General features: G+C 37.9%; 5 protein-coding genes across 8 annotated transcripts; 2 read left to right on the forward strand and 3 right to left on the reverse strand.

The window, feature by feature from the left end:
* Positions 1-485: 485 nt before the first annotated feature.
* LOC122405518 (unextended protein) lies at positions 486-8938 on the reverse strand. Of its 2 annotated transcripts, none has more exons than XM_043410332.1 (14): positions 8463-8938; positions 7497-7788; positions 7269-7418; positions 7026-7181; positions 6750-6938; positions 6514-6687; positions 5594-5765; positions 5293-5484; positions 5058-5204; positions 4848-4985; positions 4477-4749; positions 4169-4404; positions 3851-4078; positions 486-3773 (listed from the first exon to the last, which is right to left on the reverse strand). In XM_043410332.1, the coding sequence occupies exons 1-14, from the start codon at positions 8915-8917 to the stop codon at positions 3618-3620; spliced, it is 2958 nt and encodes a 985-aa protein (XP_043266267.1). In that variant the 5' UTR covers positions 8918-8938; the 3' UTR covers positions 486-3617. The 2 variants fall into 2 exon arrangements, with proteins under 2 accessions (XP_043266267.1, XP_043266266.1); XM_043410331.1 differs by having other exon boundaries at positions 3857-4078; positions 8463-8926.
* A 1511-nt stretch (positions 8939-10449) lies between these two features.
* On the reverse strand, positions 10450-13709 carry LOC122405216 (PRELI domain-containing protein 1, mitochondrial). Its single transcript, XM_043409779.1, has 5 exons — positions 13573-13709; positions 12772-12991; positions 12455-12668; positions 12124-12372; positions 10450-12027 (listed from the first exon to the last, which is right to left on the reverse strand). Exons 2-5 carry the CDS (start codon positions 12861-12863, stop codon positions 11872-11874), a joined length of 711 nt encoding a protein of 236 aa, XP_043265714.1. The 5' UTR covers positions 12864-12991; positions 13573-13709; the 3' UTR covers positions 10450-11871.
* Positions 13710-14138: 429 nt separating this feature from the next.
* Positions 14139-17847, forward strand: LOC122405283. The gene is made up of 12 exons (XM_043409910.1): positions 14139-14251; positions 14328-14537; positions 14600-14785; positions 14857-15030; positions 15115-15239; positions 15348-15850; positions 15939-16141; positions 16441-16642; positions 16717-16923; positions 16990-17079; positions 17156-17443; positions 17530-17847. Exons 1-12 carry the CDS (start codon positions 14198-14200, stop codon positions 17775-17777), a joined length of 2490 nt encoding a protein of 829 aa, XP_043265845.1. The 5' UTR covers positions 14139-14197; the 3' UTR covers positions 17778-17847.
* A 1988-nt stretch (positions 17848-19835) lies between these two features.
* On the forward strand, positions 19836-21595 carry LOC122405290 (pupal cuticle protein C1B-like). 3 transcript variants are annotated; one of them, XM_043409927.1, is made up of 3 exons: positions 19836-19895; positions 20193-20529; positions 21123-21595. In XM_043409927.1, exons 1-3 carry the CDS (start codon positions 19887-19889, stop codon positions 21269-21271), a joined length of 495 nt encoding a protein of 164 aa, XP_043265862.1. In that variant the 5' UTR covers positions 19836-19886; the 3' UTR covers positions 21272-21595. The 3 variants fall into 3 exon arrangements, with proteins under 3 accessions (XP_043265862.1, XP_043265863.1, XP_043265864.1); XM_043409928.1 differs by having other exon boundaries at positions 20193-20385; XM_043409929.1 differs by having other exon boundaries at positions 20193-20376.
* A 276-nt stretch (positions 21596-21871) lies between these two features.
* Positions 21872-23458, reverse strand: LOC122405269 (pupal cuticle protein C1B). Its single transcript, XM_043409872.1, has 2 exons — positions 22595-23458; positions 21872-22320 (listed from the first exon to the last, which is right to left on the reverse strand). Exons 1-2 carry the CDS (start codon positions 22604-22606, stop codon positions 21898-21900), a joined length of 435 nt encoding a protein of 144 aa, XP_043265807.1. The 5' UTR covers positions 22607-23458; the 3' UTR covers positions 21872-21897.
* Positions 23459-25992: the final 2534 nt, after the last annotated feature.

Genomic DNA, 25992 nt, shown 5'->3' on the forward strand with positions numbered 1-25992 from the left:
TGATTAATAAGTTTTTACCCTTTTCGACATGCATAATATAACAATGTATTTTCCGGTTTAATTTATAATCTATTCCCACCTCCGATTAAAAGACCGTTTCCGGTACATACTTCCTTTGACGATATTCTCGCCATACACTTCGCATAAATGTTTACAAGTTTGCGCTTCGTTGTTTCCTTTTTCAAAATATAACAGTATAATATTGACTGTTAACCTTATCGTTAACCGATACTACAATAAATGTTAAACGACATGAAAATATTAAATATTTTTTTTACGCATCGATAATTACCATAATAATGTATTACCATAATAAAGTATTTATGGAATGGGCGAAAAAATATTAGATAGGGTGGGTGCCGGATTAGAATTAGATTTTATCGTTCAACGATCGAAAAATTTCCTCTCGTTCGTCTGACCGAGGTCAGTAAAGAGAAACTAGCGCATTGAAAACGAAATTATACTTTTATTTTTTGTATACAGTAATACGTTGATATAGTATATGTACTTGACTCTATTTTTCTCGAATGTACAGTTTTTTTTTTTATCGACACACATCGATTCTATAGTAACGATAATACAGAATGTATAATTTTGTTGAAAGTATGTGCGGTATTTTCGCTGCTGTACACCAACACTGAACGTGCTAATCTTTTGGTATGCATGCCTTCGTTCGTATCCTTTATTCGCCTTTTCGTGTGTCAGGAAATGATATGAAAAATTATTACGAATAATCTCTTGGATAACAGTTTTGATGAAATTTAACTGACAGTGCAAAAAATTGTATTGGTGTAAGCAGTATGTAGCACTACTTTCGTTTGTCGGCACGCCCTTACATATTAGTTAACTAAATATCACATTGCAAATGTAACACAATATGAATTTTGTTCTTGTTACAATTTCGTCTGTAAGTTAAGACATCGATCGCAAAGGTGACTTAAGATTTGTATGAATACAAGTATATCGACATAAATGTTAATAACATCTATAGTTTCTATGAGAAATTATAAGAATTAATGAATTTCAACATGTGCGACAGATGGATTGTTTTAAACCAATAATCTAATAACTAAGTGAACTACAAAAATGTTGCGTGTAACTTTTATTGTAAATTAACAACGAAAAAATAATCAACAATAAAAATAAAGTAAATTGCATAAAAATAATAAATGCTACAGAATAGATAATATGTATCTATTGTACCGCGTGTGTACGTATCGCAATCCGAAATTATATGTCATTTAAATATACTGACATTGATCGTTCATTTTTTTTTTTTTTGCAATATATAGAATACCGTAAACACAATATGTTAAAACGAATATATTTTAAAGCTATATCGCGCGTTAATTCATATTTACGAAAACATTCCACAAAGCTACAAAACACATGCAAACATATATGTTTACTTAAAATCGTTCAAACAATAAATATAGACATATATGTATATAAAAAATAAAATCTGAACGATTTTTTACAGTTTACGCTAATCTAATATTGATATACTCTTTCGCGAAATATGAGCATGCATACGTAGAATTCGACAGTTTAAAATTGAATATTCGTTCAAGATTTTCGAACAACTGATACTCGTGCAGACGGTAGTTATCAGTTTTGAATTTTCGATTTGTTACTCTGAAATTTTTTTCTTTTTTTTTTTAAAAACAAACATCGAAACAACAATCGGTAAGTATAAAAAATATGGCAGTAACAGTCTAACTATTAAATTTTACGTGAAAATAACGATAGGTCGCGATGATTGAAATGAGAAACTGTAGATCTTGCCGCTATTCTAATGATCCTATATGTTGAACTTGTTCTATATATCTTACGTTAAGTACGCTAGTCGATTATTATTTCCGTAAAAAATCCGACGATACGTTCTTTTTTTTTGTCTTATTTCGTTACTTCGCAGATTTAACATCTTATTAGATAATTATTATCTCTTTATTAGGGACAATTACAAATTCAGGGAGATTTCTATTCGTTCTTATCGCCCTTCCGCGAGCAAGAAGGCACAGCGTGTTTACATCCCCACTCTTGCTGCAGTCCGCTGATTGGCTGTCACCGATCATCGTCGGCTGTTCTCGACCAATGCCTGCGAGTCAGCTGACTGGAACAGGAGTGGGAATGTAAACACGTTGGCGCCTTCTTCTCGCGGAAGAATGGCACTTCAACTATTTCAAACTCAGGATATGTACAAAACGTTGACCGTCAGTTTACATCGGCAAATTTAGTTTTTGTTTTCGACAGCAAGTAACAGAAATAAAAGCACACTTCGTTACATCTCAAAATACGTGACTAAATTCTTACGTCACACGAGTATATCTTCTACGTATGTAATAAATATGATATATCGTATGAAAGCGTATGACAAACGAATGTCTGTTTAATTTAAAAAATATTTTAATCGGCAATATCGTAACAACGGCGAGTCGATCGAAAAGAACGTATTATTTTTAATTTAATATTGAAATTATATTAATTTTCTATTAAAGTGCATTTCATTACAGACGATTAAACATAGCTTTATAATTTGTTAAGGCACTGAATAAAAATATAACGGACTACCGTAGTTATATACCGAGGGTCTTATTGATTACAAAGATGAGGGATTTATTTCGTTATTTCTATTCACACTATTCACACATGTGTCAGAAATACGACACAAGGAAAACGAGATTACCGAAGAAAAAACAAATATCTTAAAACCCCCTCTACGTCGTCTCCTCTACGTATTTATAAACTCGATTAAATAATGCGTTTGAACTTTCTTTAAAAAAAAACCGTTCCTCTCGATTTGTCCTTCCTTCTATTACACATCCAACGTGCGTTCGATCAGATACGTTCTTTGTTCCTACGACAGTAAATAAAATTACAACGCCTCGACGATATCCATCTTTTTTAAATCCTTTCGAAATCTGCTTCGTTCTTCAAAGAACATAAGAACACGAATAACATTGGTACACGATCGTTATAAAATGTCATGTAGATGTGTATTTCATTGCTATAAATGTAATGCACGTTTCAGAAGATTCGCTTTTTTAAAAAAAAAAAAAAAACATGCATGACTAAATGATATTTACAGGTGTTAATTAGATACTGTTAAAAATATGTGTGCATTTTACGGTCAATAATAGAAGATGAACTTTTCTATGACAGTGAAAATATACAACTTTCAATGAGCGTCTCCGCTCCCTATGAAAAAAAAAAAAAAAAAACAATTATGCTTCGTAAAGCGGCGCTTAAACAGAAATAAGACATTCGTTGAGTGAAAGTATGTGTTGAGTTTTGGTTACGTATTACGGTACTTATGTAGACTATGAGAAGAGTTGAATGCATAAGAGAACGTCTGTAAATTTGGCAATCTTCCCTGAGCGTACTAACTTCATAGAACTAGGATGTCGCGGACAGTCTCTGAGCCATCTATTTAAAACTTAAAACTCGCATTGACCGGCTATCGATTTCTTTCGCGATAAATATTTAAGTAATTTGTTAAGTACATAATGCCATGATAGCATTGTATGTCATAGAGGTTTTTCCTGCTCTTCGTTGTTTGATACCTGCAAGTCCAATAGCGTCGACATGGTTAATCATCGCCGACTATTCTCCGAACGTTAAGAATCCTCTTGCTTAGGCAGGAGATTCGTCCTTTCTTCGTCCTCGATTAATTTCTTTACCGACATCACTCTGTTTGCTTCTTGACGGACAAGAATTTCCGTATCCAAATCTAATTTATTTTGCCCATCGGTGGGACTCGTTATCGAAGATGTCTGAAATATATGTATAAAATTATTGTTCGCTGCTATTACACTTTCGATAAAAGTAAAAAAATAATGAAACTATATACCTTTACCGGAGAATTCTTTAGTTTGCCGTTATGGTCGCTATACGATGAAATGAACTTCGAATGCGTGACGGGGCTAGCACTGACTGGAGCAGGCGAGGTCGGAGCAGTTGCGCTATGAACGGGAGATTGAATACTGTCCTTTTCCTTTTTAATCTCTTTTTCCTTATCGATCGGTAACACCGGAGATTCTGGCACACTGCGATCATCCTCGTCCAAAGAGTGCAGTAACTAAAAACGAACAATTACAAAAAGGTTTGTGCAACAAATTCGATAACATTCTCATAGATTGCAATTTTATAATTTCACATAACAATTAACCTTTTCTACTTCGTCGTCGAATTGTTCGTGACCGGGTAACGGATCCTTTTGGCTTTTCTCAAGGAGCGTAGCTCGTTTCGCAGCCAAGTACAGAGATCTTTTGATTTTAACGTAAAACACTTCCGTTACTGCACGGACCGTGTAGTCTGGAACAAATGTGCAACGCAACATAGAATCCAGGTTGATCGATTGTATGCTCCCCACTGCTTGAGGATTCGTGTTAGTGGGCGATTCCACTGAAAAGAACGATGTACAAGAAACTCGGGTAAAGATTTTATCAAACGGATAAAATTTGTTATGAATCTTACCAACTCCTATATTAACGGTAAGCGCTTGGGAACCGAAATATGTAAACGGGCCGCTTTCAAACATCATATTCTCTTTGCCGACTGTAACTTCTACTCGACCTTCCAAGATCAAAACAAAATAATCGACTGCTTTTCCTTGTTGATAGATCACGGCCACCGGATCGTTTCTCGCCTTTTCACGCGATTTGACTTTGATATGATAAATAATATCTTGTTTAAGCAAACGACGTAAAATAGTTTCCGATATTGTATCGGACTTAAATGCATCTACAGCTGTGGATTATACATTACACTCAGATGTGTTTTAAGAGTATTACAATAGATTTTTATATAAATCTCATATTTTCTTAAATCAAAACACTTCTTCCTACTTGTAGACAAATACTGAAACATGGCCAATGTCAACTGCGGTGATATATGAATACGTTGGTTTTCTTTCTTCTCCGCGAACACAGTAAAATCTTGTATTTTATGCTTAGCTTGTCTCCTACGTTTAGTTTTGTTATCCGCTGTGGGAAATCACATTTAGTAGAAATTTCATTCGTAAAAGATATCTATTTCAAACTGTTGATGAACCTTACTGAAAACATCCGTTTCATCCATGATCTCGGCTTGAATCAATTCTTCTATAACATCTTCCAATGTGACCAATCCTATTACTTCATAAAATGGATCACCTTCGCCTTCGTTATTTACTCTTTGAACAAATGCCATGTGACCTTTATGACCTAAAATAAGCGTGTATGTTTATTATATGTCTACTACTAAGACGCTTATATTACACGAATAACATTTATTTAAAAAAAAAACATTTACCTTCTTTAAACTGTTTAAACATTATGTCTAATGTAACATCTTCGAAAATAAAATTGCATTGGTTTTTATAAAATTGACATAAAGTTTTCAATGGCATGTTATCATCCGGATCAACAAACGCAAGATCTTTAATATAAAGCATTGTTACTATGTTTGTTCTTGCCCCTTCGAATACTGGTATTCGCGAGAAACCTGAAAATTAACAATAATAAACACTATGAAAATTTATTTATATAAATATAATTGTTTCGAAAACAATCGTTTTAGTAAATACGTATACAAACAATAAAAAGTATTGTACCTGATTTCATGATCTCCGACACTGTTTCAAAATCTAAAATAGCATTGTAATCCAACATGTATACGTCTTCAATTTTCGTCATTACATCTGCCACAGTTTTTTTTCGTAATTCTAACGCCCCGGCAATAATGTTCACTTCGTCTTTTTCTAAATCATTGTACCCTGTTGTTACCTATAAGCAACATTGACAATTTATTTTTCTGTTTACTCGTGTTCATACATATGCGTGTACATCGAATGGCACAAAAGCGATCCTCGTTCAAATTCCACCTGTGCATCAGATAGAACTTGCATTCTGTAATGCATTTCTCTTATTAACGTACGATGAATGTAGCGTAAAGTAAGATCTTGTACCGGTTTTTAACAAACCACTTAACGATGCACGCGCCACCCCTGTGATCCAACACTTTGTTGACCGAGTAGTAATAACAATCAACGCTCGATAATCTTTTGCGCATATACCTGCGCACACGCGGCGTTTGAACGAGGATCGCTTTTTCGTCGACGGCGCTCGTGCACCTATGACGTCACGACAAGTTCATGCCGTCCGCTGTACATACACTTGTATCATACAGAAGTACATTTTAACGATAAGTTCATCTTAAATTAGTACAGTACGAGTATGAAAAGTTATCTTATTTAAGTTTCACATTGATAAGTAATCTAACATGTACTCTATAGAAAAGTTTATTGCGAAAACTTCAAGCAAACGTCAGTAGATCAGTATCTTGCCTACATATGATTGAATTTAGATGTCGGTATAATTATCTGCCTCTATCCGCGCTCATTCCGATAAGATACATGACAGTAAAAGTTTGGAAAGATGTTTGATAATGTACACTTCAAATTACAATCAAAAACACTATATTAAATACATATCGTGAAAGTGATGAAATATACTGATAGAGTGTTTTACTCACCCTTACAAGTTCCTTCAAACGTTCGCGATTATACACGTTGCCGATCTCTTCGCCAAGTAAAACGTCTAAAAGTTTGCTGATAGGATAGCTCAATGGAAATGTTAATATCATGGTCAATTTTGTTACGTAAATCGTTTTAGCTCCAATGCACAATCCATGCCTACTGCAAATAGCCTGAAAAGTATTACATCTATATAATATATTTCGATTTAATAAATCTTTATAAATATACGTACCTGCGGTGAAATTTCACCAAAAATTACAATCGCCAAGGTGGAGCAGATAACAGCAACTAATCCCGAAGTCAAGTCATCTAATAAAATAGTGAAGATCGAATTCACCAAAACGTTTGAGAACAAAATCGAGCACAGCAGATAATTTCCATGATTCCTCACTGGTTGTATCGTCCTTGCATACTGTTTTTCCTTCAATGTGCCAATGATCAAAGAATTATGAAATTAGTACACAATTATAATTATAAAATTAAATCTATTCGACATAAACAAAACTACCTTTTCCGTTCCAGTATTACAGAGTATTTTCAGTTCCGTTCTGTCCATCGCCATTAATCCCAGGTTCAGACCAGAGAACAGAGCAGAAAAACTAAGACACATGAGAATAATTACAATACCAAGCCAAAGTGGCAAAAATTTCTCATACGTATAAATCTGTAAACAATTGTTATTAACAGACATATTTAACGAAATGATTTTTAACGCTATTTAATTGGTTTCCAATTGAAAAATAATACTTACTGTATTCCATGTTTCAGTACCTTGATGTTTAAACAGCAGAAGATCTGAACCTTCTTTCCCATATATCGGTTGTTTTACACACACATAAAACGGGGACCCAAGCGGCAATATCACATCAATAGTGGCAGTATGATTCTTTACATTCTTTACCTACACATTTTTAAAATAGTATTTATGCGCGTGTCTTCTCAAGCAGGAAATTAAGAAACAACACGATTGAATGCTCACTAGAAACTCATTGCTTTTAATTTTATCGCAAATAGAACCCCTCTCTGCTGGTTCGTCCGTGAAAGTGACCAAAGTATCTTCTGTGATACCAAAGCCAAATAATCTTATAACTACTTTACTTCCAGCCAATATCTCGGGAATTCCATCGCTGCTATAACTGGGATCCTTGGCTGCTGTTTCTATTCTCAAGCCTTCGATAAATGCTTCTTTAAAGGGATGTTCGGCTATTAACTTTTTATGATCATCATTGACAATGGGTGGTGGGTCAGCACGGCGCGTACGAAAATATTTTCTGAGAATAAAATACACGAGTAATATAGAAAATGGATAAGTTACTAATTAAACCCGAAAATAAAATAAAATCAATAACCGAAGTCGGAGAATTTTTCCAGTTTTTTTAAATAACCAAATTAATGAACGCATTATCATTTTAGAAAAAAAAATTCACAGTAATTTATACGCGACGTACTTTATCTTCGTTAATTTAAAAAATTTATTAACCTAGTGTTTATAATAGATTTTCCTAATTGTCTGCATTCATAGAGATAGATATAGATATCTAGGTCAAGGTCAGCACCATTCCACAAATTAAAATTAAAAATATAACAGAATAATGTATTTCGCTTTTATAAAATTAAAGTTATGTCGAAATATCTTTTTTATGTATATAAACCATCTATTAACTGAAAATATCTGAATTATTAACATTTAAGCATATAAACAAAATTAATCGAATAAAGAGAATTCTTCATTGATAATACACCGTATCGTGGAAATAATACAACTTTGATGCGCATAACTGTAATATTATAAAATAAGCTCCTTGTTGTCAGTAATATTGGTATTTTTATCCTTTTTAAAAAAAAAAATTATGCCATGTCATAAGATGGTTAACTATTATTAGTAAAGGGAATTTTGTTCGGTGCTGTTAAGCAAAAGGTGCATTATTGAGCATTTAAAACTTACTCCGATTGCAACGGAGGATTGATAGTAAAGTTGCGTCCAAGATTGGTCCATGTTTCGCCGAATCTGGTGACGATTCTTAGACAGAAATAGATTGTGGTAACCTTAAAATTGGGAACTTGGACAAATTCATATATCGCACGACTGCCGTTCGGCGCAATCCAGATCGCGTTCAATTTGTTGTTTGAATTGCAATTGTCGGATGTAGGTGACCAGCGTAGAAAAACGTTGCGCTCGAGGCCGGTGCCAAGAATTTCAATCAAGAAACCTGAATTAACGGGCAGGTGATCTCGCGTGTGGGATTGATTTATACTTAGGACATTCACTGATTTCACTCTCGGATTATTAAATACTTTCACTCCTGTAAATGCATTAGCGTATACTAAATTGAATATCGTAAAAACAAGTAATAAAAGAGCTGCCGGTGTGCCTGAGCGGTCAACATGTTGCGCCATCATGCGACAAGTGCACCGTGACAACTTCACACGGTAGTCGTCTAATGCTTTATTTATAATCTCGCATTCATAAACTGCGCATGCGTATTACGTCGAATGCATCCTCTCCATTGTTCGTAAGACCTAAGACATGCTATCGTACTATCTGAAAGTGGGGAGAGTATGACTCAAATCTGTATATGCAGTTACATTTTCACTAATGATAGAAACTTGTGAATATCAATACGATAAACTATTAAAAAACCCCCTCGTACAAGAAATTGCAGTATTTATACCAATATTGAATAGAATTAACAGTAATCCCGTGATGCACATAAAAAGAGGGTGCTTCTCAATTCAAGAATAATTAACAAATGTTAAATACTGTTTCCTACAAACTTAACTTTTTTTTAAGCAATCGGTATTGAAGATTCATTAGGTGTGTCTCAACCTGACTTGACTTTCTATTAAACAGATTTCGTAACAGGTCCCTAGTAATCGTAATAGAATGTGATGTTTTATAAACATCGATAGATCGTGAGTTATTTTCTGTCGTCGGTATTACATTATGAACTAAAAATTCTAAATGTGTTTTATAGTTGGAAAAAGCCATTCGGGGTTACGACACCTGATATTTTAGAACTGATTAATATCTGTTGGGCGTTTTTGATCAAACGACAAGGGCTTTCTACATCATAATGGAAAGGATATTTTCAATAATTATTGAAATATACCAATAGATACTAATTTACAGCGAAAAGACACTTCTGTAAACGAAATTACGTGATTTGCGATAAAAGGAAGTATATGTATATACGTAGGTTCAACGTATAATACGTTGATAAATATATTTTTATTTTTATTACTTTATTTGATATCTTTATGTATTTTCTTTTATCCTTTACCACAAAACTGTAATTATACATACGTATATACTAAAAGTATAGTAACTTATATTTTTTATTAAATATGTATCACATCGGGGCACAACATTCTGTCGTTTCGGTCCTGTTGCAAATCACGTGGTTTTGTTTACCAAGTTTTTCGCTGAATGATATATATATATATATATATAATGAATGTATGTAGATATATATATATATATATATGTGTGATGCATGGCCTCAATAAACCTTGTTCATATTACCTAAATGAACTACAATCATTGCTAATCAGTTTACGTATCCAATCTCATTTTATCAATTAGAAGTCGAAGTTTATCTATATATTTAAATATAGTATAGTACGTTCCATGGAATACGAAGTTACATATGTAAACAAAAGTTATCATGTGATCAAAATTCACTGATGCACTTTATTGAGACCAGGCTTATGCTACTTATCTCTACACTATAAAGTCTATAGTATCTATACAGCATATACATAGAATATAGAGTAGAGATCAGTGGTATGCGGCGTATAGCTATGTGCACGCCCCTATAGTCAGAAATCAGAACCTATTCACAACGCACCCCTAAATGAAGCGAATGAAAAAAGACTAAACGCGCTTTGAATAAAGAAAACAACGCTCACTTCACGTGTAATTTAGTTTTTGTAAAATTAATGACACAAAAAAAGATTATTTGCTTTCGCGAAGGAGGGAGTCATTGACCAGTATGGTTTGCGCCAGTCTCGATTATGGCAAAACATCAATAATAAATATTAAATCTTGTTTTTTTTTTTAACATATGTATTCTTCTGTATTCTAATACATATCTCTGTCTATGCGATACGTCGATCTTTGCACTATTTATGGACAATGCCGACTATAATTAGACTCTATTATATTACAATTTAGTGCAACATAGATTTGCTATATATTCTTTGCAACTGCATTTATACAAATGTATTACTATGTACAGGGACTGCAGAGACTATTCTGTTAAAACTTGCACGCGCAACCCAAAGAAATTTGCATTAATTGCATGTAAAATTCAAATTTCACAGTTGTCGTTAAGTACCAAGCATCGAATACCGATACAAACCGTTAGAGATAAAATTAAATCGTCGCACCGGTGCGTCGATCCGACGATCAAAAAGCGAAATGCACAACACGTCTCATTAAAAATCAAATGTGACACAGGTAGTCTCACGTATTTTTTTTTTAAACTTAACACTCGATCAACGAGAATCATGATTTATTCTAGTGAATTCAATTCGTAGAAATTTTCAGAAAAATGTCTTTGGTAATACTCCTATATTTCACGCTGCAACGCGCATCGTTTGCAATGCAATAACAAATTTATTAATGTACGATTGAAATTAAATTAAACGTTAACCTTTCTAATATTGTGCTCTTTTTTTTTATTAAATGACGAATTTTTAGTTAATTAAATTGATCATTGGTCAATGGTGTCACGCTTATTACCTTAATCAACAATTTGATCAGTTTGACGATTCATTATTCTATAGGAACAATGCAATGTCAGAGAAATCAAAATTAATTTTGATTAAATTTTGTCCGACACCGTTTAACCGAGAAAATGCAATCAGAGTAGCTCGAAGTGAAACAATTACCATTGTCGTCGAAGAAAAAATGATTTTACGTTTAATACCTCAAATTACTCACTCATATTATGCAGCTCTTAATAATTAAAAATGGATTGGCAGTTGAAAGGAATGGTACTGTAACATATAATATTTAGTACTATCGCAGCAGTGCTCTTTACGCGACAATTTACTACGACTCTTGCGTTGCGGAGGCAAGGTTGTATAGGTATCCGAACTTGTGAATGGATTTTACACCCCGAATTATCCTTATTAACAATTTCGTTGTGTCGGCTCTACCTAGTTATTATACGAACGAAAGAATCGCTGTATACAAAGACTGTCAAAGTTACTGCTAGTTTCTATACGATACGCGCCTCATCGTACAAGACCGCTGGGAATCTCGGTCGAGTCTTAAAATTCTCCTCCCTTAATTTATCGTTATTTATCAACAAAATATTCTTCAGCGTTTCTTACGCCCGCTAAATCGTTTACGACTGCTGTGGTTGGCACGCCACGTAAAGCGGTCCAGCTTTTTTCTTTGCTAAATCCGTGGCCTTCTTCGCAGCGTCCTTCACTTTCTCCGCCTTGCCTTGAAAGGAATGTTGGAAGTCTTCTGCCAGCGTAGATCTTATCCCTTCGTCGAGCTAAGAGAAAGAAAATAATCAAACAGCGTGCAATATTTTCGCAGTCGACGGGCACAGAAATGTTTTTCTTTTTAGGAAATTGCGTCTCGATCTTACCCGATGAATAAAGCCCATTTGAGACAGCGATGGATTCATATATTGTGCCGTCTGTGGAAACATGTGCGCCAAAACGTAATTAAAACCAGTGTACATTAGATTATAATTTTTTTTCAATCTCTCCAATCCGAACGCTTGGATGGCTCTACTAAATCCAAACACGTGGCTGTCAATCCATGCAGATCTGTGCGCTACCGTCCAGTTAGGATTATCATCGCAAACCCTGTAGACAACTTTTTCCATGATACTCTGCGAAAGAAAGAAAATACGAGAACCATGAGTCTCAAATCAAACTTAAATCTTATCGCTGTACAGCGTAACGCCGCATTACCATAACTTTGGTGTAACCTAAGTTTCTCGTGTAAGTTGTTAGTGTCTTAGTTTTTGGATCCATGATGCTTTCTTCTACAATTTTTACAATATTTTTACTGATAAATCTCTCTCCCCATTTAGGTAATCTGTTCGTCTTTGTGAGCAGTCGTGTAGTGTAGAGCACTCCGTTTTTAATTTCTCTCGACACAGTGTCCTCCGAGAGAACGTGAAGACTAAAATAAAAAGTTTGATTTTTTATTTGTTAGTACAAATATTACCCAAATGTTAAACGATTTCTTACAGTCGGAAAGCAAATAATCTATACTTGCGATATACCTGTGGGGATTTGGATATCTTTGCCAAAATCCTTGAACAACTTGGTTCCAACTGAACTGGAAGGTTATATTGTTTTCATAACGTTTAACCATCTTTCCGGCTTATATAATTTGTCCTGACGCAAGAACAAGGTTACATAGGACTTGCAAACCAGTCCCGCTAAATGTAAAATCGACCATACGCAGAGATTACTCTATCAATTTAATTCTTGCCCTTCGACCTGGAAGCAAAACGTCCAAAAAATATACTTACTGATAAAATTTGTTTTTGCATTTTGATTTTGTGATTCATCGAAAAGATAAGAGTAATGTTCTTATAGAGAATTTAGCCTAAAAATTGTAAATAATCGTTATACCGATACAGCGTTACACATGCATTTGCAGATAGCTCATACATAGATAGTACAAAAACATACGACAGAGTTGGCTGTTACGAATAATTACGAGAACTTATAACACACTTATAAATGGGGGAAAGTATAATCCTAATATAGATAAGTAAATCGAATCGTACTGATTCATCACCACGAAAAATTCTGCATAGACACGATCGTCCGTTAGAGAAATTTGATAAATTACATAACCCTTGTTCGCATTCGATAACTACGAACCAGTTTCCGAACGGAATTATTCATTTCGACGTGTAAATTGCGTCGATCGGAATTACTGGTGAACGCACGAAGAACCGAAAACAATTTCTCCAAAAAACAATCTTAGCAGAAAATTTACCGTGCAAGCACACGACGATTGCAAGAGTATGCGAATTATCGATCCGTTAATATGAAATATCCGGATTTCGGACCTTGTCTTAAACACGTGGATTCACGTGATTTGTTCAAAAAATTACTGGTAAATGCATATACTCAAACGTTATAAACTAATAACACGGTTAAACGTATCCTCACTGCACGTTTGTACCTACGATAGTGTCCATGTAAGATTACGCGGTGAAGCATGTATATATAACACATGTACGTATATGCTATCACGGTCTCCCTTGAATCGAATTGGAAATTATCTGATTAAATGGGCCACTGCTTTGACGACTTGCTCGACCGTCGATATTACCGGATTCGTTCCTTTCCCACTGTGGGAATCTCACGTTGTATCACAGATGATACGAAGTATACGAGCCCCTATGTTATTTTAGAAAACTTGTTTCGTACAAACAAATGCGTTGAAAAATAGTAAATACAACGACTGCACATAATAAAGAAAAGTATAAACGGATAGTTGTTGATTACTTTAGTGCGTAATGCGTGGTAGAATCGTAACCGTGAGAGTTCAACAGACGCCGGTTTCCATTGTTATGGAGGGTTAAAAAACCGGTTACATACTACCATACTACTTTCATTTTATTTACAAACAACAACGAGTTGCGAAGCCTACTACGTTGCTCGATTCTACGAAAGACCAGTCATATCAAAATGCCTGTAAAAACGAAAAAAATAAAAGGAATTTTAATACCCATAGAAGAACAAGTAACTGAATTCTTGTAATTTTTTCGATTCGTGAATATTATCGTTTTCATGGAAAGTGACGTGTTCGATGTCGTAGGTAAATAAATTGAGAGAATTGATTAAAGGGAATTCTCTCTGCGCGAACGATGCTGTATCGACAAAATCAACACTCTTTGAACGATTGGAATGTCTGGGAGAAAAGTTTGAGGTATTGTCGAAGGAAGAGATTAACGATTACGAGGAAATGGAATCGAGGATCGCCGGCATAGTGGAGGAATTCTGCTCCTTGGATTATGTCAACGAGATGGTGCGTTTAATGGAATAAGAATGGACTTTGTTCCTAGATTTTCATTTACAAGTATTTTGCAGATTGAAAATGTGGACAAAGAAATCGCAGAAGAGATCTTATGCGCTGTGCTTGAAAAATTTAAATTGGCGCTCGAAGCTTTGGAGAAATTAGAGTGTTTACCATTGAAGCAGAGATTAACGGATTGCATGGATTATATCAGCGAAATGGGTCAAGCCAATGAAATCGAACACTTTCAAAATATCAAGGTAGAGAAAATATTTACTCGTGATAGTTTCTTGTACGATCGAATGCTTTAGATAAATTTTACTATTCTTAGGAGTTGGGCACGTCAATTTTGGAATTGCTCGGACCGTTACAAATATATAGAAAAAGCTTATCGTCTCGTATGCTTGCGGAGAAGATCATACTGTATTCGTGTCAATTATGCACTGCCTTTAAACTGCTAGTGCAGTTGGTACAAGAGCAGCATCAGCTGAATGCATCCATCTATGTAATAGAACATTTTACGATATCTACGTTAAAAAATACATACAAGTTTTTTTCTAATTGGATGTTTATGCTTTCGTTCGCATAGAATTGTAAGAAATATGTCTGCGAAAGGCTCTGTTTCTGCTTGAAGATGATAATAGAGATACTGGATGAACCAGATCCATTACCCGAAGATGAAATATCCGAGAGAGAAAATCATTTTGTATATAGGTAAAGAAAACGTGCACAGACCTCGTCAATTTCAACTTTCGGTCGAAGTTTGAGTTTCAAACTTTTGTTCGAGTTTTCATTAGTTTCTCCACTATGCTTTGCATTTAGAATGGACTTGGTACTGGATATATTGTTGGAAATGCCGAATAAATCGCAGGAAGAGCAAATACCGGAATGCAAAGAGTTGTGGTTACGAATAGAAGACGTGTTCTCGTATGCGATGGCGATCGCGCAAGTGTGCAAACCTTATAACTTCAAAGCGATCACCGGAACCTGCCAGTTCATTATATCGGAATATGAAAATTTGAAGTTTCAGCTGACGACCGAGTCGTGCGATACGGCATTGAACAATTTGTTCATGAACAGTTTGAACGATGCCCTTTATAGGTTAGAACGTAAAATTAACGTGTCGGTACTGAATCTTGTCATGGAAGTTTTCAGCGATCCATTCAACGCTTTGAAAAAGATCTTTAAGATCTGCGGCAATTCGTTAAACGCAAAAAAACGATCCAAGAGCGATTTGACCAACGCTATAGAAGAATTCGATCAGATCATAGACAAATCCATGCAGATTGGACTATTCGCTATTGCCTCTTGCAAAGATAGAAATCGTATGTCTATTTTGATACTGTATTCTTACTTTTCAATTTTCGAGAATATTTATCTCTTTAGGAATGCCAAAATAATAAATTATTTCAGGTATCAACCAAATTCGAAATTGCCTGGCGAGCTTCGAATCATTGGAAACTGAATTGATTTCAGCTATTACTACTTTCTATCTTCATCCAGAAAGTAAAGAAATGCGCGCGAACGTAGAACTTCTAACCGGACAGTGGCAATTGGAAGCGAACAGATTACAGGATGCAATAAATCTAATTATGGATTCGGCAGCCTACTGCGAGGTATTTGCTATAAATTTAGAAACAGTAACTTCCGTTAATATTTAGATACATTTATTATTGATATTAAACACACGTTATATGTGTATACCGTCCTTCCGCGAGAAGAAGGCACAGCGTGTTTACATCCCCACTCTTGCCGCAGTCCGCTGATTGGCTGTCACCGATCTTCGTCACCGTTCTCGACCAATGCCTGTGAGTCAGCTGACTGCAACAGGAGTGGGGATGTAAACACGCTGTGCCTTCTTCTCGTGGGAGAATGGTACATATGAAGTATTATGATGTTATTGTATACTATTTAGGTAGTTTTAGATGATCTTCAAGAACGTATCTCGATTATGTCCAATCGCCTTGATAACAGAGAACCCGTTACCCAAACGCAAGTACAAAGCGTCGTGCGTAGATCATTGTCGTTGTCGCGTCAGATAAGTACGACTATAAACGATATTGGTAGCGATATAGTAAAACGAGAAACAGTAATGATGCTCATAGAACTTAAAGTTGGTAAGAGGTCTAGATATTCGATCGTTTTTTTAAACGAAACGAAAGTTGCATTTAAAATTGTTTTTATCGTCAAGCAATATGTGAAGCTGATGCCACTTCGCAAAGACTTCTGACGGACAATGCTACAGAACCGCAACAATTACGCGTAATAAAACGATGCGAATTAATTTTGAACGTTGTCAAAAGATTGCATCCCGCTTTGGTCGCCATCATGAACAATACATCGCTGATGAGCACAAATTATGGGAAGAATGGGAAAGGCCAAGGGGATACTGTTCATGGTATTTAACTTTATAACATCGACTTTTACGTTTCACGTTGTTCTGATACAGGTTTTGCGTTTTTAGACGTGAGCTGCCGATTGGCATCTAAGATTTATGGATCGTCTTACGAACAATACCAAAAATCTGTAACTTACATAAGAACTCCCTATACAGGTAAACATCGCAGATACAGATACAGATAGAATTCGTTGCATTCCTCGTTACACTTTTACCGTTTATTTTTTTCCAGTGAAAAATTACAAATCACCGTTATCCATACAAACAGCGAACAGCGTTTCCAGGGGTCAATTGAATCTATCGTGTCTGATACCTTACATTAAAAAAGGACGCGAAATGCGCACGGAACGGTCGGTCATGTACAAAACACCGCGTAAAACCGATCTCGCCGATCAATCCACGATCGACAATAAGTTAGAATCCAGAAATTTGACCAATATCAGAGAGCACCTTTTCAGTAGAGACAGCATCAGTTCTCACGATGATATTTGTTTGTTCGAAGAAAGTATGAATTTAACAGGTAATGCGCGTTACGAAATACGTATAGAACGTAATTACGTCGATCTTAAATCGGCGATCATCCCGTTTACACAGTACAATTTTCAGATATCTTAGAAAAGTTTGTAACCAGTTGCACAACTTTGAATACAAGTATGTCGAAATCGCAGCATGAGAAAACGCACGACGCATCGAACAAAAAGTCCATTGCACATTTGACGGAACCTTTGGTCGAATGCATGGAAACAAACCCCGGAATAACTCGTAAAATGGATCAGTGTTCGTCCATCGGTGGCGGGGACGGCCCATCGGTGATGGAAGCATCGAAAAATTATGATACTCAAAGTAAGAAGTAACGCAAAAACGATTATTCGGCGATTAAACGCATTGGTCGCGAATTTACAGAAAAATGTTGATCTTTGCAAAGTTGAAGTTTCGATGCTTCCGTCCACAAAGAAATATGAAATTTCGTTACTTGCATTTCAGCTATTAAACAAAGTACTTTAAGATTTTTATCAAAACAATTTATTTCAGCAAAAAAAGAAAAGAAGACTTTATGTAACTACCTACAAGTTCCTTTCCGTACTCTGCCAGTAATCTCTAGATTTTTCAGACCCATTTATATCCACGTGTAATCGGAAATAATGATAAAGCACTCGATGCGTGCTTTGACTTTGGTTTGGTTCTCGCAAATCCAAACCTTGGATCAGAAATCGAAAGAGACGCGTCAACCAACTTACCAAAAAATAACAATGCTTTCCTTCGCCCCCGGCAAACATACTTATGAAATCACGAAGTTCTTGGCCGTGCCCCGTTACTGCTACAGTTTGCCAATGTCAGTTGCGTAACTCGTGCAACCGATCGTGGGTCCCGTTCACTTCTCAATTACGTCAAATCTCTCCCCCTTCGTTCTTCTGTTCCATTTATATCGCGATTCCCACGAAACGGCCAACGGGCTCAATGGGCTTAAAAGTTGGCCAAATCTCGGGTTTTATAATCGTGATCAGCGATTTGAAAAATCGCAATTTTTTTCAACATTATTACTATTCTTTTAATGTTTTTTTAATATTCGACTTATGAATATTCTGTAGCTATTTGAATGCTACGAATAAACGTCGAATCTGTTAAAACGATGGATAACAATATTTACCATAATCGAACAATTTTTTCGACACGACTGTCATAACCATAATGAGCGTGTCGTAAAAAACCAGTCGTAAAGAGAGATTGTCTGCACGGTTCTAACGTAATTTCGCATCGACATTAAGAATTTTTCAAACACTGAATCCGCACACTATTCGTAAAAAATTACTGTTGCAGGGGTGTTACGTCTAACCTCGAATACAGGAATCTTACAGTTTCGTCGATTTCTCATAATTTTCGTTGAAATTGATACACGTGACATATACGCGTAAGATTTCTGCTTCAAAAAAATAAACGTCCAATGATAGTTATTTGTATTCATGCATATGTATTCGTTACAAAATATAGGTTATTTGCATCTGCAAAGAGGATAGATTAATTGTTTTTCAGAGGCGAGGCGCGATCCAGTTGGCCTTCTCCGATCATTCGCAGAAGCACGAATAATTTTTAAAGAGAACAACAAACGATAACTTTTATGTGTGCGGTAATCAACGATAAAACACTGGATAGTTTGAAATTCACGAAATGATAAAACAACACACCCCAAGTGTCTCGTCCAGGCTGTCGAATACGAAACGGTCTTCGCGATGGTTTGATACTATCTACGACAAAACGGTCCGCGATCCGTGGTTAAAGCATATCTATCGTGTAATCCTGTACGTTGGCTAAACCGTAACCCTATAACGTGTTCAATAACGATACATATTGGCCGCAATTTGAGATACACTCGCGTTGAGCAACTTTGCGAAAGTGTCTCCGTCCTTTGTTCCTCCAATTGTCGATATGCGCTGCCATCGAAAGCTCGAGGCAGTTACTAAATGTTGCAAAAATACAAAAAGACTCCGCCTAACCGCTTTAAATGATCGAGGAAGGCTTAGAAAAATATAACGGAATATTTAAATGGAACTAGAATAGGATAATAGAACTGTCCAGTTTATTTTCTAAAATTAATGAAAGACGACACACGTTCCTTTCCTTACTATTCAATTTTAATTGTAAATTGTTAATTCGATGCAATTCCCAACTCCGTCGAAAATGATAGCAACGCGTGACAATCCGCTCGAGTTTAGGGGTATCAAATGCGTTCCAGTTACACGTATATACGTGTCGCAATGTCGGCTCACTATGAGCCGTCTATACGCCTTTGGTCGAGGGGACACCCGATACCAAGTAGTTTTCGGGTAAAAATTATTTAAACTCGTTCAGGTAGGGTTGCTTAGAGCTCGCGTATAAATACTCTGTTAGATTAGCGATATGCATTCAATTCGCTTCTGCACTTTGCTTCTTAACTGTAAAGACAGGATCTACCGCTGCTCTTCATCATGTGCAAGGTGAGTAATAGTACCGTTTCGTTTCGTCGTTTGCAAAATTCAGAAAAGATCTCGATTCTTGATTCGACCGTGTCGGAATTTTGGAAATACACGTATCGTGCAACATTGCATACATTAAGTGAATTAAAAGTAGCTTTGATTTATGTCGTGTTTGGACTAATTTTAATTAGCATAAATGAAAATAATGAAAATACGACAAAGTTCTTTCTTTAAATCAGTTTATTTAGTAGCTGGATACCGATACTTTTAGTCTTGCAAAACGAAAAAGAGAGAAAAAACTTGAAATTTCTGTTCCAGTTCTTGATCATCTGTGGTTGTTTGCTGGCGGTCGCACAGGCTGGCGTGATCGGCGGTGGTTTGCTCGCGACTGCGCCTGCGGCGCTTGCGGTGCAGCCGGGTGCAGCATCCCTCCCTCTATCTGCGGCCACGGTCGCACTACCGACTATCTCAACGTCCAGCTCTAACATAATTCGGGGTATCGGTAACTTAGGTGCCATTTCAGCCTACGCCAAGAGCGTAGACACGCCATTCAGTAGCGTCAGGAAAGCGGACGTGCGCGTTAACAATCCTGGAATCGTGACGGCGACCGCTGTGCCCGCCTCTGTACTCACGGTCGCAAATACTGCTCTTGCAGGTACCTGATCGCAAGGTGCCGTCCATATTGGCGGAACAAGTACAGCAATCTCGTGAAAATTAAAGGATACGAAGACAATGGGCGTCCATAACCGCAGGAACGCTTTACAGATATTTTTAAACTGGCTTTAGAAGATCGCTGTATTTGTTCCCATCGACTACACTTTAATCTCCACTGTTCACTCTTTTATATCGGAATGTGTCGGTTTGCTGCTGCATAGTGGCGCCGCCACCCGCGTACACGACGATGTCGAACGACGTTAATCGCGATTGTCGTTGAGAGAATTGGGCGCTTGGCAATCGCTTGCCGACACGCTTCCTCTACGCATTAGAATTAGAACCGATATTTTATTGGTCCGCTTTTCTCAGCTTCCCTTCTGTCATTCCACTTCTCTAACCTGTACTCTTCCAACTTTCTAACCTTCGCACCGATAACTCGTGTTCCACCGTCGACTACAATTACCATTGTTTAACAAATCGATAACTATGTGCACTAATGTTTTGACTGGTTCTTCTTTTCTTCGGTTCTATTCGATCATTTACTCGAACCCCGATGGTTCACATTGACTCACGACGATTGTTACATTGTTTCAGGACCTGTGGTTACGTCTGCTCTTGCGCCTACGCTCCTTGCGCCTGGACTGACCACTGCGCTCGCTGGATCAGGTCTCACCACCGGTCTGTCGCCTCTAGGACTCAACGGTTTGGCCTTGAACGGTTTAGGAGCAGTCAAGGTTCTCTAAGGGCTTTGCCAGAACGACCACGGATCGTCGGAGAGGATTAGAAACTTGATTCTTCGACGCTGCCAACTACGCGTTTACGTTTACAACGACGACTGATCGTTGTTGCGACGGAAACGATTCTACATGTCACAGAATGTAATAATCGAACATCGAATAAACGTGAAAACGTTACGATACGTCTGAGTTTACCGGCTTAATTTACACTATACTCATTTGCGACACCTCGGACCACAAAATATCGACAGCGTTTACACCGCACGACGGTAATATTCTCACAAAGCTTGTCAAATTTATAAAAGCTACCAATAAAATATAAATAAATTACACAAGTACGCAACGTGTTAGATATTTTGCATTTTATGAGCTTGAAACAGGTTTTCTGTAACTTGGTATCGCTGTACCGAGGTTACAATGAAAACACGACCGGAGTGTTAATGAATTAAATTGTCATTAACACGTTCGTTGGTAGCCGTAGGTAGGGGGTAAGGATCGAACACCTGTTTACACGTTCAGTGTGTACTGTATTTAATAAATAGATTCAAGTAGAAACTATAATAAAAATACAGCATCGTAAAACGAATTGCCGTGTCGAGTCGTAGGAGCAACGGTGATCTGATAAGAGCCTATTACCAGGAGTAAGAGACGCCGATGGGGCTGCTGTAAGTCATGTGGGAGACAGCAACGGCTGGCGAGTAGGATACACCGAGGAGGGGGCCCGAGTGTGCAGCGATGGGGGCAGCCTGTGCAGCGTACGCCAATGGAGCTCCGTGCGCGGCGTATGCCAATGGAGCTGCATGCGCAGCATAAGCCAAGGGGGCTGCGTGCGCATAGATAGCCGGGTTCGTCACACGGATGTCGGACTTGCTGCTGGTCGAGAACGGAGTGGCAATCGTTTTCGATTGAGTCGCGATCTGCGCCAGATTTCCGCTGCTTCGAAGTATGTTGTCCGAAGTAGACGTCAAAGCTCCAGTGGCCAAGCTGTACTGTCCAGCGATCGGGGCCAATAAACCGGCGTTGCTCACTGCCAGAGCGCAGGCGAGGATTACGATCTAAAAAGAAAATCCATCGATCAGATGTTCTTTCTAACCTCGTTGCCTAGGTTGGCGCAGATGCTGCATCGAACGGCAAAGGTACTAATTTGAAAAATGTCTAATCTCCAATAAACATTCCCGAAACAATGCTGACAATTACAATAAAATTACTGTATCGACCCTTTGACTCTGTTAGAGATCACAAAAATGTACCGTTCGAGATTGAAAGTTACACAGATTGATATTTGTTCGTCGATTGTATCAGACACCGCCGATAAATCGAATTACCTACCTTCGAGAACATTGTGAGACGGTTGGGCTGTTGGATCGGTCGATTCTTCGAGGATGTACGAAGGCAAGTGCATGTCAATCGTTTCGTAGCCGAAATCTTATATAGCTCGGGCCCGGCTAGCGAGATGCCTGGCCCAGCCACTCCGTGATGGGATCAGGTGGGGTACAAGGGCGTGTTTCGAACGAGTGTCGAAAAACTTTCGCCGTATGAACATACGCAATCGTTCCTGTACTTTTCACTGCCACGCCCGGCTCTCTTCTTTTTGTTTCCCCGACCAACAAAATCGGCAACTTTTATATCCCCCCTCCGACCTTGGACTAACAATTCAAAGCCACTCGAGCCGCGGCAAAGAACGACCGTGATCCATTTACGCCGTTCTCTTACCCTTCTTGCCAAATTCCTGGCTGGAATACCGATGTTAATGATAACGAGACGTTCGAACACTCGCTATTCCCTCTTTCGAAACGATCCATTTACTTCGTACGAAGTCCTTTGTATCTCCATATATGGCACGAAATTACGTTTAATTTATTTGCCCATGTTCTCGTTTCGATCGCAATATTTTGCTTGTCCTTTTTCGACGACCAGATATCTCGACGATTTGCGAGATAGACCGATCGACTCGTTCTCCACCGAATCGATATCGAATATTGCAATAATATTTAGAAACTGGCCTATAGAAATAGAACTCGAAAATTAGGTTACAGGACCGTATATTATCGAGGAAATCAAATCCCTTTGTTTGTTGGAAAGAAACCGGCAAGTTAGGTTAGGTTAGGTGTCTCGGTTAAAAGCAGAGCCCACAGTTTCGAATACACAGAATCGATCAACAGGTTTTCAGCGAATCTTTGCACAAAGACGCATCTGTTGTACACGCGTTAAAACAATAGAGCCGTTTATTCGTTATATGTACGTATATCTGTGCCAATAATTTTGTGACTAACCGTGCGTCTTCCGGACGCTAAAAATAATCTTCCGCGTCGCAGGCTTGTTTCGTGGCGACGGTTTGCTCGTTTCTTTTTTGCACGAGCACGTCGCGTGATCTAGAAAACAACCCTTTCGCGTCGCAGCGAAAAGCGATGTCGGTCGAGCCTACATCAAAGCGGCGAACAAAACGTCGCAGCTGCACTTTGGCTCGGACTGTTCCACGAATCCGTTTCGGAACAGATCAAACGGTGTCTGTTACGAATCCGACACCACCGGTTCCAATAATTAAAAATCAAGATACCGTGCAGGAGCAAACATTGAACGTTCGTGTATTTAAATAGAATCGTTCGAACATTTTAGTGGACGTCTTAACGCGTTGGTTGCCACGGTGGTCACCGGTGACCGACACTTTGAACTCACAACGTGTTGCACTATTGTTTATAATGGAAGAACCCTGATATTTGCGAATAACGCTACTTTAATTTGAAAAATATGTTGGGGGTATCTTATAAATAAAATTAAGATAGAATTTTTATAAAATCTTTCAAGATATTCCCAAATATAGAATCTGAACATTCTAAATATTTTAACGAGCGTAGCTTGTTGAAGTCGAGTCATATAGGGGGGGACTGGTCTTTTTCACTTAAAAGGGTAACTGTTTATATTTCTACGTTTCTCAATTTGGACATGGAAAACTGGCAGCTAACGCGTTAAACAAACCGATGTACCAAGTGTGTCGATACTTCCTCAGTTTATTCTTCATTTTCTATACTTTGATTCTCGTTTCCTTATTTTAAAAACGATTGTTGCTCGGTTATTTTTGAAAATTACTAGAACGATCCAGTGTAGCTTGACTAGCGTTCGAAGTTAATGGTCCTCGGGTCTGGCGACGTCAACCGCGGGAAAGATGATACGGGAATTTCGCAATAATGTCATGCGTGAGCTGTTAATAGTCGTCTTGTAACGCACCGGCCCACGCCGTTCCGTGTATTCGGAGAAACGACTGTCGTTGAATCGTTCGCCAACGGACACGGCGTTTCACGCGTATACAGGATGTTTATAAAAATACAGCCCCTTCCTCGGGATCAATTTCTCGAAAGGAATCGATAAAGTCTCGTGCCATTTAAATCCGAAGCTTCGTTACCGAGATACAAGTTGTTAAATTTTTTAACGACTCGTGGTCTATATCCTGGTCAGCTGGACCACTCGACCTTGCACAGAGGGGTGTCTCGTGCGAACCAAACCAATCTAAACACCTCGACGGTACAAAAATATTTTACAATTTATTCATATTGTAACAAACACATTTCTTTGATAATTTTAAAAAATATTTCATGGGGGAAAAATGGTTCGCATTAATAACTTATGTAATTATACTAACAAAAATTCGTTCCCTGAGTCGGTCAATTCTCGAATAACAAATATCTATTCGAGTAAGGAATAACTAGTTTTTTTTTATTGTTTGAAAACTTTGCTAGAAATAGGAGTTTATCCCGCGTTTGTACGGCCCTGGGGATCGTACCGCCCGTTTCGAAACGCCTCGACGCCCGTCGCCGGTCCTAACCCTAGTCAGTTGGCGTCGCGACGCCGCCGCCAGAGGTTTCCGAAAGGCACGTACGGTCTTACCCCCTCGGTGTTCTCTCTCCTGCTGACAGAAACGGGGGTAATTATTCAAAGGGAACTCGGTGCACGCGAACACGTACCCGTGAACACGTACTCGAACGTTTCAACCATTCTCGCCTTCGTATTTTCGACAAATAATTCCTTAAAGTTAACAAACAGCCGGTGAAAGAACACTCGTGGCAATACTGCGGTAACTTGCGGTTTCGACGCGGAAAGATAACATCGAGGCGTCGCGAACCTGAAGAATCCAACGTTAGAAAAAGGACACCGCAAGTCGAGATCCGTTTAAAAGTCGCTGATTAGAGAACTGTGTCAGTGTCGCGGACTTATCGACGAGCCAGGAACTCTGTCTCGACCACCTGGTCCCCTAGCTCTCGAGAGGTATCTCTCCTTGGTGCGGACGATGTGCAACGCGATCGTGTTGATCGTTAAAATCAAACGACCCACGAAGGTTCCTTCGATCGTGCAGAAACGAAGGAACAGGTCCGAAACCTTACCGATCGACGACTCTGGAACCCGTTTGACGACGGAAAGGGATTCTGCGTGAGAAAGAGGGACGCTGCGGGGGATGGTTCGATCGTTGTCCTAAATTTTAACGCTCGTGATCCTCGAGCGACAAGTCCTGAGAGAAAAAAACGTATTCCTCTGAACGTTCCAATTAAAAATTACACTGGTACACCCGTGGGTTACGATCTATCGAACTTTACTATTCTCTGGTTGGATCCTAGGAATTGGTAAGCAAGAGGATCTGTTTATCCGAGACTCGGGGTTGACGACCCGCTGGAAATCGCCGGATCAATTCTAGACCCTGAAATTAGGAAAACTAGTTGCAAGTTCCAGGCGATCGA

The sequence above is a fragment of the Colletes gigas genome, unplaced genomic scaffold (assembly GCF_013123115.1).
Source record: "Colletes gigas isolate AHSC1104 unplaced genomic scaffold, ASM1312311v1 Colletes_gigas_Sc00004, whole genome shotgun sequence".
In the NCBI taxonomy this organism is placed as follows: Eukaryota; Metazoa; Arthropoda; class Insecta; order Hymenoptera; family Colletidae; genus Colletes; species Colletes gigas.